The sequence below is a fragment of the Streptopelia decaocto genome, assembly GCF_964273445.1.
Source record: "Streptopelia decaocto genome assembly, chromosome: 4".
Taxonomy (NCBI): domain Eukaryota; kingdom Metazoa; phylum Chordata; class Aves; order Columbiformes; family Columbidae; genus Streptopelia; species Streptopelia decaocto.
In genome coordinates, this window is record NC_138658.1 from 6,566,393 (window position 1) to 6,582,056 (window position 15,664).

Consider the following 15,664-nt stretch of genomic DNA (forward strand, 5'->3'; position numbering starts at 1 on the left):
CATCACAAAAAAAAAAGCGTGATAACATCTTTTAACTGGAACAAATGCAACCCCCCCAAAATATGCAACACAAAGCCTCAAGCTGCCTTAGCAAACCTGCAGGTTTATTATTAATTCAGTAATAGGCTTCCAAAAACTTTATTTTTTCCGATTTGAGCATTAACAAAGGTAATTAATTACTAAATATGGTAACCATCATAGCTTGTATTATTGCACAAGTGCTTTTGAAAAGGCATCTGAAAATCCCTTTGAATGTGTTTCAAAAAATAGCAATATTGCATTTTTTTAAAAATGTACTTTTTCAAAAGAATAAATAATGATCTGTGAACAGTATGCAAATTTCAAAAAGAGCAGAATATGCAAAAGAAGATTATTTCCAATGTCTTGATCTAATCACTGTATTAAATAGGTTCTTGGTTATGCAATTTTCTGACAATTTAATTATCTTACGTAATGAGACTAAAGATCAATATTGAAGTATTTGCTAGATCATACCTCCCTACAGAACGTTGCTGTCTTCAAATTAAAGAAGACAGCATTTTTAACGTATATATGAATAGTAAAGATTATGATGTCATAATTTATTTCAACTTCTAGAGTCAAATAAGCATTTTCCAAATAAACCCTTAATTCTGTACAGAAGGTCTTTAAACTCTGGAGAGAAGGCAGATTCTCCCTTCTATTACTTTCCATGAAACTTGCTTAGATACTCATCATTACCAAGGAGAATGAGGGCATGACAGCAATGCTTATTTCATGCTTAAAAGCGCAATTAAAACAACAAATTATCTAGAGAGACTTCTTAGTTCAGAAGCTATTCCTTGCTAAGAATTTGATCATGTAAGTGCATCGCTGTGTCTGAACAGGCAGTTACCCTTGATGGTTAACACACACTCACACCAAGCCAATATGCATTTTGCTACTTAAATCGCCACCAATCCTGTAGGTAGGAACGCTAACTAACATATTGATATTTGGACTCGGGTGATGGGCAAAGTGTCATTAACTCCACACTCAAGAGCAATCAAGTTAATGTGATGATTCCCCAAGAGTCACAATCAAGAGAATTATCCTCTTACGTACCATGCAGAGCTCAAATAATATCATACCAAGAGACCACAGATCTGATTTAGGGCCAGAAGGCAGAGGCTTCTCACACTGAGTATGATCGTTTGGTTTGACTATTCCCTGTGCAATCACTTCAGGTGCCAAATACGATGGGTACCTAAAAAGATGCAGCAACATTAAGTAACATCCTGTCTGTCCAAAACCCCTTTGTTTCAGTTACAAATAATCAAAATAAATTTTGCATTCTGAGAAACTAGAATTCATAGCAATGCAGATTGTTCTATTTTATTCAGTCAAAATCTACATGTTGTAGCAAAGTTTCACTCCAATTCCAAAATACATAATGCTTACTACATAAAAGGTCAAATCCCTCCCTTTTTCATGAGAGGAAATAACAGTAGCTTTCAAAACAGCACATCTACATATCTCAAAGAAAACGTATATTGAGTTTCAGCACTAGTATATCAAACAAATGTATCCTAGGCCCACATTTGGGGGTGCTGGCCGTATTCCTCTCCATTGACAGTGTTGCATCAAATAACTTCTGAATTTGTAAAAAAAGTAACAAAAGGTGTTGAGGACACATTTTACCTGCTGCTACCTCATTTTCAAATAACATTGTCACTTTTTCTGTCAACAATTCATTCTAATACTTTAAAAAAAATATATATAAAAATCCCTTTTGAAGGGACACATCATTATTTATTTTGAGGATGTCTTTAAGAATCAGTTCAGTATTTCCATTGTAAACAACATGACAACTCCAAAAAAAACAGAGTGGCAAGGAAACACTCCAACGAAGCATGTCACTTTGGCTAGACACTAAGATCACTTGAAAAGAAATCACAAAATGATAAAAAGACAAGAGGCCTACACTGGTGTGCAACAGTGAAGCACTGATTGTGCTTTTTGCTAAATATGAAATCAGATTGTACCTCCAGAATCCAAGACACAGGCAGCTATTAGCATTTGAAGACAAATTTAGGCAATAAGGGTCAACATCCCATAGCTACAGTAACATGTTTGCACGGTACCAATTCTCTGTCTCTCATTCATTTCACTCAGCCAGACGATAACTTCTTCAGAGACATTATCAGAAGTTTCTGTGTAAGGTGTATATGCAACACATACTAATTAAAGCCACAATCTGTTAGAACCCTGTGCATACAACATATTTTTAAAGATTATTTCTCAAAACATAAATATATTTTCTGAAAAAATACACCCCCAAGACATTTGTATTGTGTAGCTACATCCTTACCCTATAGGAAAATCAACATCAACACCTTGACCAGTCATATGGTAGAGGCCAAATTTAGCCAATTTCACATGTCCCTGGAAAGGAAAAAATATATAATCAATAGCAGCAGAATCCAATGTTGGAAGAATCTAGGTTTAAATAAAAAAAAAAAAAGGCATTTCAAGTTACATTATCTGTCAGAAGACAGATACCGACAAAAAACCTATTGCACAAAAGTCCACTGCAAGTTAATAAGGTGCTTATTTCTAATGCCTTAACTTTCGAAGAGCATTAAGTATTCATGTTGTTTGGAACACACATGGAAACCAGTACTTTGCCAGTTACAGCATGTTTTCAGTAAATTAAAATAGAATATTTTTCCTGTTTCAAAACTGTTCAAAATCCTGTTTGAATTCTAGAACTCCATAAGCATCGCCACTATTCCCTCACCTTTTCCGTTTGCCTTGCTCCTCCAGTCCTTCCTGTCAACTCATTACTATCTTGCTCTCCTTAACTGTATCAACACTTATTTCAAACAATCAAGTTTTTCAGGCACTGGCTTTTATTCTGAGGAGTCTCCATATATGACATACAAGAGCTTGCTACTTGGTGGCAGCAAGAGGCAAAACCAAAAACCAAACCAAACCAGATTTATTCCTGAAGCTGTACCTTTCGATCCAAAAGAATATTGCAAGGGGAGAGTGCTCGGTGGACCATTCCATGTTTGTTCATATATTGCAAACCTTGCAAAACCTCATACGCAATGCATAAGATCCTTGAAGAACTGCAGAAAAAACAGAAAAAAAAAATATATATATATAAAATAATGTGCTATACTGAATAATTTCCTTTTTAATTTGTAAAAATGTAGAGAGAGTTGCACAGCTATTCCAAATGAAAGTGAGACATTTATGACTCCAGAACAGTTTAAGAGATAAACAATGAATATGGTAGGATATGTTCAGTGCCATACACAGCTACTCAATATTCCACAACTATATTTCTTCACCCTGAACTTGTCCTTAAAAACAGCAGAAAACTGTGACAAAATACAACATACTCTCTGTGTCAGAAACTATGATCTATACCTCAAACAACTGGGAAAAAAAAATCCCAAACTTCCCTCATTTTTATTTGTTCTTTTTAAGTCTGATATTGATGTTCATAGAAAAGTTCAACTGAACAAAAGTGTTTGAAACTCAGATGTTAACTGGAGCTTGTCCAGAAGATGGTGTAGAGACTCAGCTACATCACACTTATAGTCTTTGGTCATCTGAAAACTTCATTTTCTGCTTTAGAACCTTGGAAGCATCAGCCTTACCATCTTTGGAGAGAAATGACCAAGTTCACCATCCAAACCACTTTGACATAACTATGCATTTTGACAAAAGTTATAATTTACCATAAGAACTGACAGCCCTAGAGAGCAGTTTCTGTGAACAAGTGAACAGGAATTTGCATAGAGACCAGCAGTATTAGACTTCCACAGTGCACCCAAAATAAGAACAAAAGGCACAGATGTAGTGTCCCCCCAAAGAGATTCTTTTTAACTTTTTATCCCCCTCATTTCCCACCCACTCTTGCTCAGACCACATTTCAGGCCTGACTGGCAACTTTATCTCTGAAGACACTCGTTTACAAAATGTCCAGAAAACAAAGCAAATACCAAAATTAATTTCTTTATTAAAGCTTTATTTGCTGCTATTCATACCTGTTTGAATGCCAAAACTTTGTCACAAGAGTAAATAGGTAGATTTTAACGAAAGCCACAACTCCAACAAATTCTGTGACTAGGGCAACATAGAAATACAGTTCCATTTTCAGAATAGTCTAAGGCCACCATTAAGTTATCTTACATGGAGCTCTTCTGCAGACTCTGACCTTTTTCCTAGGAGAGCTCTGTACTACTTTACACTAGTTGCGAATATACACATTTAAGTTAAATTTTAAGCACAAAGAGAACCTATTCTAACACATGTCCACACTGCTGCATCCCAGCCCACAGCATTTGGAAGCGATCCTCAAGGTCTCAGCAATTCAACCAAAACCACAGGGCTAATAACCACGAAACCAAAGCAAAACCCCACAACTATCACGCTCCTCCCTCACTAGCACTTTTCCTTCCCCATCCCTCCCACTCTCACCACAGCATCAGACACCCCTGGCTCTGTGGCGTTTCCTCCCAGTCATTCTTGGGCAGACCTATAACTGTAGCAAAAAATGTACATTACAATCCTTTGGTTTCTGCGTATAGGTTTTTTTTTTTTCCCTGCAATATAAATATTAACAATAATGGTTGCAAACAGAATCCTCTCTCTCACTTTTTGCACAGCTTTGCAAAACAAGACATGAAAAACAAATGATGGAGAAAGAATTCATGTTTCCAGTAAGGCAACAGCTATATGGGAACAAATAGCACGTCATGAGGTATTTTAGCCTAAAAAGTGTTTCTTTGTTTTAAAAAATAAAAGTAAATACAAAGTGCAATTTTGTGGCCGATGTGCCTGAGGAGTGCAGTGTGCTCTGGTGGCACTAGGGGCCCTCAGCTACCCATTTATTCTCCATGTTCTCTTACAATTCTTACAATTTAAGAGAAATCCTCCATGGCATTACAACAACCAGCAACACATGAATGATAAGTATTTTTTCATTACACGTAATCCTTAGTTTTCCCAAGCTCTTGATGCCACCCTGCTGGGCAAAGCCTTCAGCCATGAACCTCACCCTCCAGCTGAAGCATGGACACCATCTCCCAGGAGAGAGGGGACTCCGCACAACAACCTCTTCAATACTGCTGCTGCACATTAACTAGTTCTTATTTAATTCATTTGGTAAAACACACTGTTTGTGGTTATTACCCATGAGATTTTCATTTCATTGCCAAGGTCCTGAGAACTTAGCAACACTCATTACTGTTATTGAGCACAAGAGACCTTCTTGTGTTAACCTCCGCAAGTTCAGCAGCAGTCCCTTGCATCCCTCTCTGGAGATGAGCACCAAGGCTACCCCCTCACTTCAGTGGGGCTCATCTCTCTCCAAGTTTCTACAGCCACCAGCAATGCTGCAGTTCTGGGCCTCTCAGTTCCAGAAGGACAGGGAACTGCTGGAGAGAGTCCAGTGCAGAGAAATGAAGATGCTGAAGGGAGTGGAGCATCTCCCGTGTGAGGAAAGGCTGAGGGAGCTGGGGCTCTGGAGCTTGGAGAAGAGGAGACTGAGGGGTGACCTCATTAATGGTTATAAATGTGTAAAGGGTGAGTGTCATGAGGATGGAGTCAGGCTCTTCTCGATGACAACCAATAAGACAAGAGGCAATGGGTACAAACAGGAACACAGGAGGTTCCATTTACATTTGAGAAGAAACTTCTTCTCAGTGAATGTGACAGAGCCTGGAACAGGCTGCCCAGGGGGTTGTGGAGTCTCCTTCTCTGCAGACATTCCAACCTGCCTGGACACCTTCCTGTGTAACCTCATCTGGGTGTTCCTGCTCCAGCAGGGGGGTTGGACTGGATGATCTTTTGAGGTCACTTCCAATCCCTGACATTCTGTGATTCTGTGATTGCAGTGGGGTTATGCAAATGAAGAAACTCTCGGAGCTGCCTCCAGGCTTCAGGTTAAGCTGAGCTTTAAAAAGAAAAAAAGAAAAAGAAAACACAGCCCTAAGTGAAGATGACATTTACACCAACCCATGTTGGCAGGGAGCTCTGAGCAGATTCAGAAACTTTTCCCCTGATCATCTGGAAGCCTGTTTTTCAATAGACTAGCCAGTGTCAAACTATGACAGATTCAGAGGAAAGGTTTAGCCACTGGGGCTCCTGAGCTGCAGAGGCTTCATCACCCTCCTTTAACAGGAGGATAAAAACAACAGCAAAAGCCCTAGAAACTACGCAGGAGAAAAGGCAGCACAATGGAGGCATGGCAGCAGCCATGCTGCACCACTGACTAACATGACAGTTAATGACAGTTGTGTGGCACAAAATACCCTGTTCATCTCCGTAGCTGATCATTGTGGTTGTGACTTGAAACTGTTGTGAAGCAAATCATTCCACTGCTCAAGGCAGATACGGGAGGAAGCAGTAAGTGAAACCATGAAAGCGAGATGCACTTCAAGAACTGGCAGATCTGACAGGGCTCTACTTACCTTCAGCTTCCCACATCTCCTAACAAGACAAAGCTTTAAGGCTCTTTTCCTCTTCCCCAACAGGAGAAAGAAGAAACAGGAGTTTCTCTGCAAAAGGAACACTTCACAGTAAAAAGGCATGATCTCTCTACAACTGCCAACACTTTTTCAAGGACCAGGCTCCATTTTAACCTTCAGTCTGCACACCAAGAAATCTACTTAGCTGTAGCCTACTTAGGTAGGCTTTTGAAAAGGGGTTTATTTAAGTGAAAGGATTGCACACTGATATAAAATCAAACCAGTTGGATTTAATAATTGTCTGTTTTTTCCTGAATTGGAGAAGAAGAAGAAGGGGCCATTTTATGTTCCTTCATTCTAGAAACAAAGAATTAAAAGCATATAAGGACTAAAACCAATAGCAAGTTGATATGAGCAAGTTCTGCCAGCTTATAAAACCAGCATGGTTAAGAGAGGCATGTGCGTGGCATTTGTGGGTGGAGGGAGAAGGGAAGATGACTTAAAAACCCACAAAAATGAGGATTGTTTTATTACCTCCAGAATTTTGCAGACCAAAAGCTATACCAGACAAATGACTAATTTCCACACTGTAATAGTACACAGGTGGCTGCACTGTGCCTTCACAAAAACCATTAACTTTTCCACTTAGCAGTCAGCCTGATCTCCAGCCTGTTGAATTCTTACTGGTAAGGCCACAAAACTGTTTTCTGGAAGTTTACTTCAAGAATAATGAACCTAACCTGTCAGGAAACAGATGTTTTAGTGGAGTTTCAATCTCTTGTGGTGCTGCAAACCCACTGATGAAATAATCTGATTGCTTAGGACACTTTTGTCATTTTTTGACCAGACAGAGGAAAAAAAAATATATTCTTCTTAGTATGCTCACTAAAATGTTACATCTGACTGAGAACAGCTTCTGGGCAGGGTGAAAGGGGAAATTGTACCAAAACAAACTAGCTTACTGAGAGTCTTACCTTTCTCCAAAAGGAGCAGATATTAACAAAGAGGGGGAAAAAAGGTTTTATCATGAACCAAGTAAAGAAAACAAGCCCCGAAAATAGTGGAATGGAGAGCTAAGAGTGCGCATACTCACCCACTGGTGACAGCGCAGTACCTGGGACAAAACATCAAGGGGGAATTGCCCAAGCCATAGGTCAACATAAGCACAAGATCAAATAATAAAGGCTGGAACCACATTGAGAAATTAGAAAGTTTGACAGAAAGGTGGGGTTCTGAATTTAAAACAAACAAAAAACCTACAAAACTCCCCCAACAAAACAGCAACAAACAAAACACAAAACCCAAACAACAATATTACCTATGTTTTATTCAGTTTGAATGGTTATTTATTAATTTATTAGTCCTGATTATTAATTGGAACGATAATTCAGCTGCTTGTAAAAGTAGGAAGCTGGACTCCAAGATAGGATGCTCTAGGAGCAAACCACTTTCGGCAACTGATTCTTTACATTTTAGGTAAAATTACCGGTCTTCTAAACCCTACAAATGGTCATACTAGGTTAGACCAAAAACTATTTGAGATCAGTATCTTGTTTCCAAAAATGATGACAGGCAGATGCCAAGGAGAGAGGGAAAACAGAGCAAGCAAATGCAAATGTTCCCTGATATTCTCCTGGCTTCCAAGCTCTTTAATCCAAGCTTGCATCTGGATAAAAGAAACAAACAAAAACTTTGGCTCCTGAGCATCACATCTGATAATGTCAGAACGTAAAGTAATCCCTGCAAGCCTCAACAGTTCTTTTAACAGGATATCAGTTATTCCGATTCCTTCATTCGTGTTCACAGAATACAACCCATGAGTTACTACAGAAATTCACAGCCATCAAGTATTCTGTTGGTAAGATCTCATTACTCTTTTATCTCTTCATGGTGGTCTGTGTCTCTAACTTCCAGAAAGCCAACTTTAAATTTCAGTTTCAGGAGAACACCAGAGTAAGAAGTGATTTTGGAAACAATGCATTTGACAGCCAGCAGCAGTAGTCCCTGCATATACCACAAAGTGCTGAAGGGAAAATAAAAACTACTTGATGCAGAACATCTTGAATAGGTAAAACAAGAGGACTGTACATCATACAGTTGGAAATTGGAGATGGGTGGGGTCACGACACTTGACCTATTAAACTGTTGGAATAGAAGAATTCCAACAGGAGAAAACAAACAATGAAGAGAGAATTTCAGCATTTATGCCATTGTCATGCAAGTTACAGGTTCACACAAGTTCCTTTTCCTCCAGTTTAGAGGAAAATTAATGCCAATCTGCACATGAACTCAGGGGATCCATCATCTTTAACAGAATTGCATTAACTGGAAATACATCTTCTTCATGCTTCTTCAGTGGCGCAGGAAACTAGTTTAACATGAAAGAGTAATCAGGTACCTCAAAAGATCTTCCCGCCTGTGTCCTGTCTCTAGCCCTACCTTCTCCTAGACAAAACAATCTCCCATTTTGATGATTTTGATCCAGGCAGCTCTCGCTGTTATAGTGTAGTTAGCCAGAACACAGAGATGTACCTGGACAGCAGCACAGGAGCAAGGAGAACTGGGGCTGGAGGCAAAGTGGAGGCAGCAGTAAAACCTTGGGGAGAGCAGAAGTATTTCTGGTAGTTACAAATGCATTGGTGTTATTTTTAACTGGTTATGGCCAGTCGTAAATTTCACTTGCTTTTCCACTATTGTAACAGTCAACATGGAGTACTTAATCCATTTTGTAGAAGGAAGAAAGCTGTACCTGGAAAGTACAGACGGTGCAATCGATACTTAATGGACTATTTTGAATAGGAGTGCTTTATCTAGTGAAACAAACAAAGGCCCCACTGGAAGTCTCATAATCTACTTAACCATGGACAGCCCTGTAATTTTTGTACCTACTGAAAACATATATGTAGATTAGTGTGGCATATGTAGATCAGTGCGGCATATGTAGATCAGTGCGGCAGCAACTCAAGGCAAGAGGAAATTGATAACAAAAACTGGAACTAGAAATACTTTGAATGCCCTCAGGAAGACAGAGCAACACCAAGCAGGATAAGACTATGCTGATGATAACATGTTCCAGAATTCCTTTCCTCAGGCTTACAACTCATGGGTACACACAAGGAAATGCACGCTTAACAAAGTCCTTAATCAAACTTGTACACCTCGGTCTAACATTGTATTATTGCTGTAAACAAGTAAACTCTAGAGGACAAGAATCTCGGCAACCAGGAGGCTTAAGAAGCTTATGGCACTGATACACAGGAGCAAAAACACGAGTTCCTCTTCCAAAGAGGAGTGTCAGACAGGGTCTGCCCTGAGGATGCACACCAGAGCAACACAAACCAGCGCTGTCATCAATCACTACCCCAGAACCTGGGAAACTAACGCACATTTGGAACTCAGGAAGGAGATTCATCACAAAAAATTGTGTCTGTTCAAAGTGGAACGGAATCAGGTTGTGAACAGATGTAATGTTTCTGACCTCATAAAAGCGACAATATTTCAAGACAAGTAAAACTATAAACCAAAGAAAATGACATTTGCAGTTAGTTCCATTACCGCCAACAATGCAGACAGACTGGGTAGGAGTGGTGTGGCCAAGTGGTTACAGCAATGGATGAAATTTGGGTATAATCCCAGCTGAGACAATCACCACACTACCTCAAGAAAGCCATCTGACCTCCTTATGCCTCAATCAACCAGCTGGAAAACTGGATGAAAAGCAGGACTGGGTTGAAAACCAGATGTGCAGATAAATTGGGTCTTCCTGGGTAAATAAATTACAAAATACCCTATGCAGAACATAAAGAGTTTGATGCAGGTGGGAATGGTTTATTTAGCACTTTATTATGTGTTTGATTAAAAAATGGCACTAGGGACCAAGACTGTAAACACTGCCAATTTACTTGGAAATGCATTCACATTATCAGAATGAAATGAACTGGAAGGGAATGCAACAAGCAGAGAATACAAGACAAAAGAATGGATTTTATAGGCAGAGTCCTCAGGAAGTCTTTAGCTCACGCACAGAGGTATTTCACACAGGATATCTTCAACAGGTTCATATTGCTCATCTGAGGAAACTCAAGAAGTCCTTTCATTCCTTCTTTAAAGTTCTAAGCTGCAAGCATGACTTTAAAAGCAACAGAAACGACGTTACATTTTTATGAAGGTCTCAACTCGTAATGCGTGATAAAAAAGTCCATAAAACAATGGATGAAGGCACAGATAAAGAACAACTTCATATACAGAGCAGATTGCACACAAAGGTTTTTAATAGACAGGTGATTTTTCAGATCATTATCACTCTGAATGATTTAAGCGTATCTGCTCCTCATAAAGCAAAGTTTAAACATCCCACCTTGAATTCCTTTAAGACATCCAGTATTCGTTCCATTAATTGGGGGAGCAAACGAACAGTCCTTTGGAAAAGTAAGCACATCTTATAAAACACTATCTTAATGAAACCTCCAGTGCCATCTGGTTTACGCACAGGAGAGGAAAGGCACATGCACATTCCCAGTTTTTGATCCTGCCACTATTTAACTTCTGAGAAGTCATTTTTTGCATCTTAGACTCAGATGGCTCATATATAAGAGGTATAATACTAATACATTGCATTACACCAAAAAGTGCAATGAAATAAACAAAACTTAAACCATCGCATATAAATGAAAGCTACTTTACCCAATCTTTAAAACCAGATCACAGAATCTGCATTCTTATCACAGACTATATGTTCTGAGATAACTAACACAACAGAACTAGATGCACAGGTGACAAGAAGAGAACAGGATGAAAACCAAGACAATGATCCCAAAATTTAGAATCAAGAATTTAACTTCAATAGCATTATATACACGTACCAAACATCACATTGCCAACTTTTCATTAAAGGAAGCAACACATCTCACATTCTACTGTCCATCTCCAAAAGGAGTGAACTGGTAAAATGTAGGAGCAGAATTAAGAACAACTGAAGTCGGGTCTCCAAGTAGCAGCATTACCAGAGCCTTAAACCACACAATCGTTGAAGGAAAAGTGACTTCTCAAGATGCATGATGAATGGTCACACAGTAGGTAGCGCCTATTTTCTTACTTTCCACTGCGTTAAAGTAAAATATGTCTCTGAAAAACAATTGCTTTTTGCATGCTGAAATGCCAGCTGGCAACTACAGATCAGTGTCTGGCTGAGAGCCCATGCTTTGGAAGACACTTAAGTTCCTAAGAAATCTAAAAGTGACTTCTGTAGCAAGCAAACTTTGCTTGCTTCCCAAATCCTACTCTGTCACAGTTCTTAGATATTAACAATCTTTTCAGGCTTAAACATCTAATTTTATAAGTTTGAATAGAAAATAGATGATAGAAAACATAATAGACCTAGCAAAGGTCAGTCTCTGATATCTCAGTTCAGAGAGTCAAAGGTAAACTAAATCATCGGTTTGGATTCTTCACCATAACCTTTGTTAGGAAAACAAAACCAACAACTTAATATAATGGGCTCCATTAGAAAAGGTAGATGCCCAATTCAGAATGGCAAATAAATAATAAGACACCAGGTCCACACATTCATGAGGCTGACTTCACAAAAGAACAGTTCTACTACTACAAGGAGGGGGTAGGAAGGATGACAAAAGCTCATGGTTACAGCTACATAGGTAAGATTTTTCTCTCACAGATAAAGAAAATTTTCTGAAGTAATCAAATCTAAGTGATCAAACTGTACTAATCTGGTTTTAAAACCAACAAAATTATAGTTAAAGTACAACAGCAAGAGTTGGCAACACTGACTTTGCAATAAAAAATTACAGAAAGAGAATACTATGTATTTTTGATCCCTGTAACTCACAGTGATGGCACATTCACTCAGCACATGTGGCAGTATAAGAGGTGGTTACAGACTTGGGAAAGTGAGTATCAAGCACCAAAACAAGGTGCTTCACAAAACATTTTCATTATCCTTCACCCAGCTACTCTTCACCTGGCTCAACGCAGCATTGTGCTGCTGAGAAATTCTGTTGATGCACTTGACAGATTCAGGATTTTTGCAACGTAGGGAAGTCAAATTAGTTGAGAAAAATCTATTTCCTTTTCCTACAATAAAACTCTGAGGAACATAACAGCAAAATGAAGTATACTTGTCGTTTTGCTATCACTTCTACACCAGAAAAGCTAAGATTCACTTAACATACGTTAGCCAACTTCCAGACAAGCAGAAGGCTGTGGAGATCTGGAATCCCTTCATATCTGAGAGCACAGCTGTTGTAAGAGTCAAATCCTTGCAATCTCCCTTTAAACCAACGATCAAAAGGTGAAGTTCTCCTTCATCTGTATGCTTCACACATGCTGTGAAGACATTGTTTCCAATAGCTGAAGTTGGCGTGTTAGACTATCGAATCCAGGTATCAGTCAATGCACTCTCTACACAAAAATGTATTTTGAGCTGCAGGTCTCTATCCAGAATTCACTTAAGAGAACATAACCTGGCCTATTATTCTTTTCTACCAGAACATATGTTTTGAGACTATTACTAACACAAAATGATTACTTCAATTAGACTAAATTTACAGAACACGATACTGCCACATTTTTCCCTCAAAAAATATATTAATGATACAGGAAAAAAACCACCACATTTAAAAAAAAAAAAAGCTTACATTACATTATGTATTCTCAATTACATAATGTAATATAAGTTTGGTTTTTGTTTTAAAGTATAATTTTTAAGTATAAGTGTTGACCTTATGTCAACTACGGAAACACTATACTGACCTCAAGTATGTTTAAAGTGCTCTTTCAAAGAGAAGAACATAATAAAATCATTTTTATAATCATCACAATCACTCACTATAAAGGTCTTAGAAAATATTATTTCCATTCTCCCTGTTTATAGTCAAGTGATATCTTTAATGATTGCTGAATCCACACTGAGAAACAAAAATGTGCAGGCATTAATTTCTACTTGAACCAGTACAGTTATCAGAAATAATTAACCAAAACTGCCCACCCTGTGTTGTTAGTCCACCCAATGAATCTCTGAAAGTTACTCAAAGCTTTCGATACTACACTTAAAATAAACAGTACCATCTGCTTGTTCAGCAGCAATTCTGTAAAGTCAGCAAGTCTCTACTATTTCCATTAGTCACCCGAAATTACTTCTTTTCAAAGGTTTGCTGACAGGATACTGCTGATTAATTTCATCACTGCTTTTCTGCCTCCTCCCATTAGGAAAAGATGGAATATCGCACAGAGTTCGCTAGTATGGCCTTTGCCAGGAAAAAAGCGAAGCGGGGTGGAAGGGAGGATATTATCAGAACTGCTTTATTCTGCTACAGTTAACTTGGTGCAGCTTCCCTCTATACACCAAGGCCAGAAGGAAAACATTTCCTTAATCAAAGGCACAGCCATGTACACGTGAAAGAATGTGTCAATGGGCCACCTTAGACTGTACTTTTGAAGCTCTGTCTTAATAAAACAAATGTTCATGTGCTTGAGGTACGTTATTTTGGGATAGCGAAGTAGCCTCTTTTCGCGCTGAAGTGCTATACCATTCAGGGTTTGCTCAATAGGATGACAGAGGATTTTTCTCCTGCTACCACTGGCTTTAACCAGACAGAGCTCAGGCCTCATAAATCGAAAGCTGTAACACTATATCCACTTTATAAAATAACTGTGGTTTTACTAGGGCTGAAGATTCTCTGCTATGAAGAAGAGTGTCCCAGCAAGGTTCCTTCAGAAGCAAACACCATGGCAGTGACATTTTGAAGTTTTCATTCTGATGACATTTGCTCATAGAAGCAACTCTGCAATAGTGTCATTACAAGACTAAAAGTCTTGTCACACTTTCAACTGTGAGCAGAGGAATCATTACATCTTGAGATATCACAACTAAGAGGAAGCTTTCTAAGAGGTTTTTGTTTAGAGTGACATTACTCACAAGAATAAAAGTTAAAGATATTTCATTTGGAAACAATGCTTTTGGTTGAGTCCTTCAGCAGGGCCTTTCATTCCTGTATTACATAGTCTTTGATTTATAGCAAATGTATGCATTGAAATAAATGAATTGGGCAACATCCACAAGTCTGCTTTAAGCATTCTCTAAAAAAAATAAATAATATTTTCCTAAAGCCAATAGTTTGCATATTATAAGAACATTATTATAAGAACACGTATTTGTGCAGCATACACAGAGCACTGTAACAGTGCTTTACAGTGCTAAACATTTTTTTTCTCCATTAAAAAAAACTCCAGTATTTCATTACTTTTGTAAATGCCACTCTGGCAAAACAGCTGAACTTGGCTTATACCAGTTGTTTATCATCTTTGATAAAATTAAAGAGCAGAAGAAAAATGGCATTTCAGAAATCACTAGAAAACGAAATCAAAATAACGTTCTCTGCTCAGAATTTGATGGAAATTTTGTACAGAGAGGCACCGAACGGTAGCAATAGCCCAAGTATAGGAAAGAAACACGTCTCCAATGCTCATCTCATTTTTCATTGTCATCATGTTAAGTCTGCAGATCTCTGAAGACTAAAGTGTCTGGAGCGTTAATAATAAAAAAAACAACCTCAACCCAAGGCCTAGATTTCCCTTAGTGAGCTTTAAACCTGAATGGAGACTACAAATTATTACTGATAGCAGAGAGGAAAGAATTCACGTGTCTGCTTTTATATTTCATCATAAACTTGCAAACTTCAGGTATGTCTGGAAGCCAAATATAAATTAAGCACAGACCAAGCAGGTACTGCACAATCCAGGGTCTTCCTTATCTTTGAACCTCTCTCAGCTTGGATAGATGTGCCACTTCACTATGCTGGAAGAGAATAAAATAGATGAGATTCTGGAAATCCAGCCTTCATATTCAGGCAACCAAAGCAAGTGGCTCCCAACCATTAAAATACTGCCGGAATTCAGAGATTATGTATTATGAATTACTGTGGAATGTGATTAAGAAAGAAAATGTTAGTAATAATGGGATTCTCAACATCACATCTTCTGCTTCTGAATAAACCCAAGATTTTTTTCCCTTTGTTTGAGAAGTAAAAAAAAAACAAGTCCAAAAATCACACTCCAGTACACAAGAAGTTAAAAGAATTCTTAAAACACTCAGGGCATGAAAAGCCAAAGCTCCTCTTCTTCAAAGACCTAAATGCTGGAGAACTGAGCTCCCCTAAGAATTCAGCTTCTCTGAGCAGAACGATCTTCTCGCACACACATAATTC

At 38.4% G+C, this 15,664-nt stretch overlaps 1 protein-coding gene across 2 annotated transcripts in view; it reads right to left on the reverse strand.

Moving 5' to 3' along the window:
- TBCK (TBC1 domain containing kinase) overlaps positions 1–15,664 on the reverse strand; it is a 93,759-nt gene that overhangs the window by 61,517 nt on the left and 16,578 nt on the right. For both annotated transcript variants that reach the window (XM_082050344.1, XM_082050345.1), the window contains 3 exons: positions 2,978–3,092; positions 2,330–2,403; positions 1,084–1,225 (listed from right to left, as the gene is read on the reverse strand). In XM_082050344.1, coding sequence (XP_081906470.1) covers positions 1,084–1,225; positions 2,330–2,403; positions 2,978–3,092 — 331 coding nt within the window. The remainder of the gene's footprint in view (positions 1–1,083; positions 1,226–2,329; positions 2,404–2,977; positions 3,093–15,664) is intronic.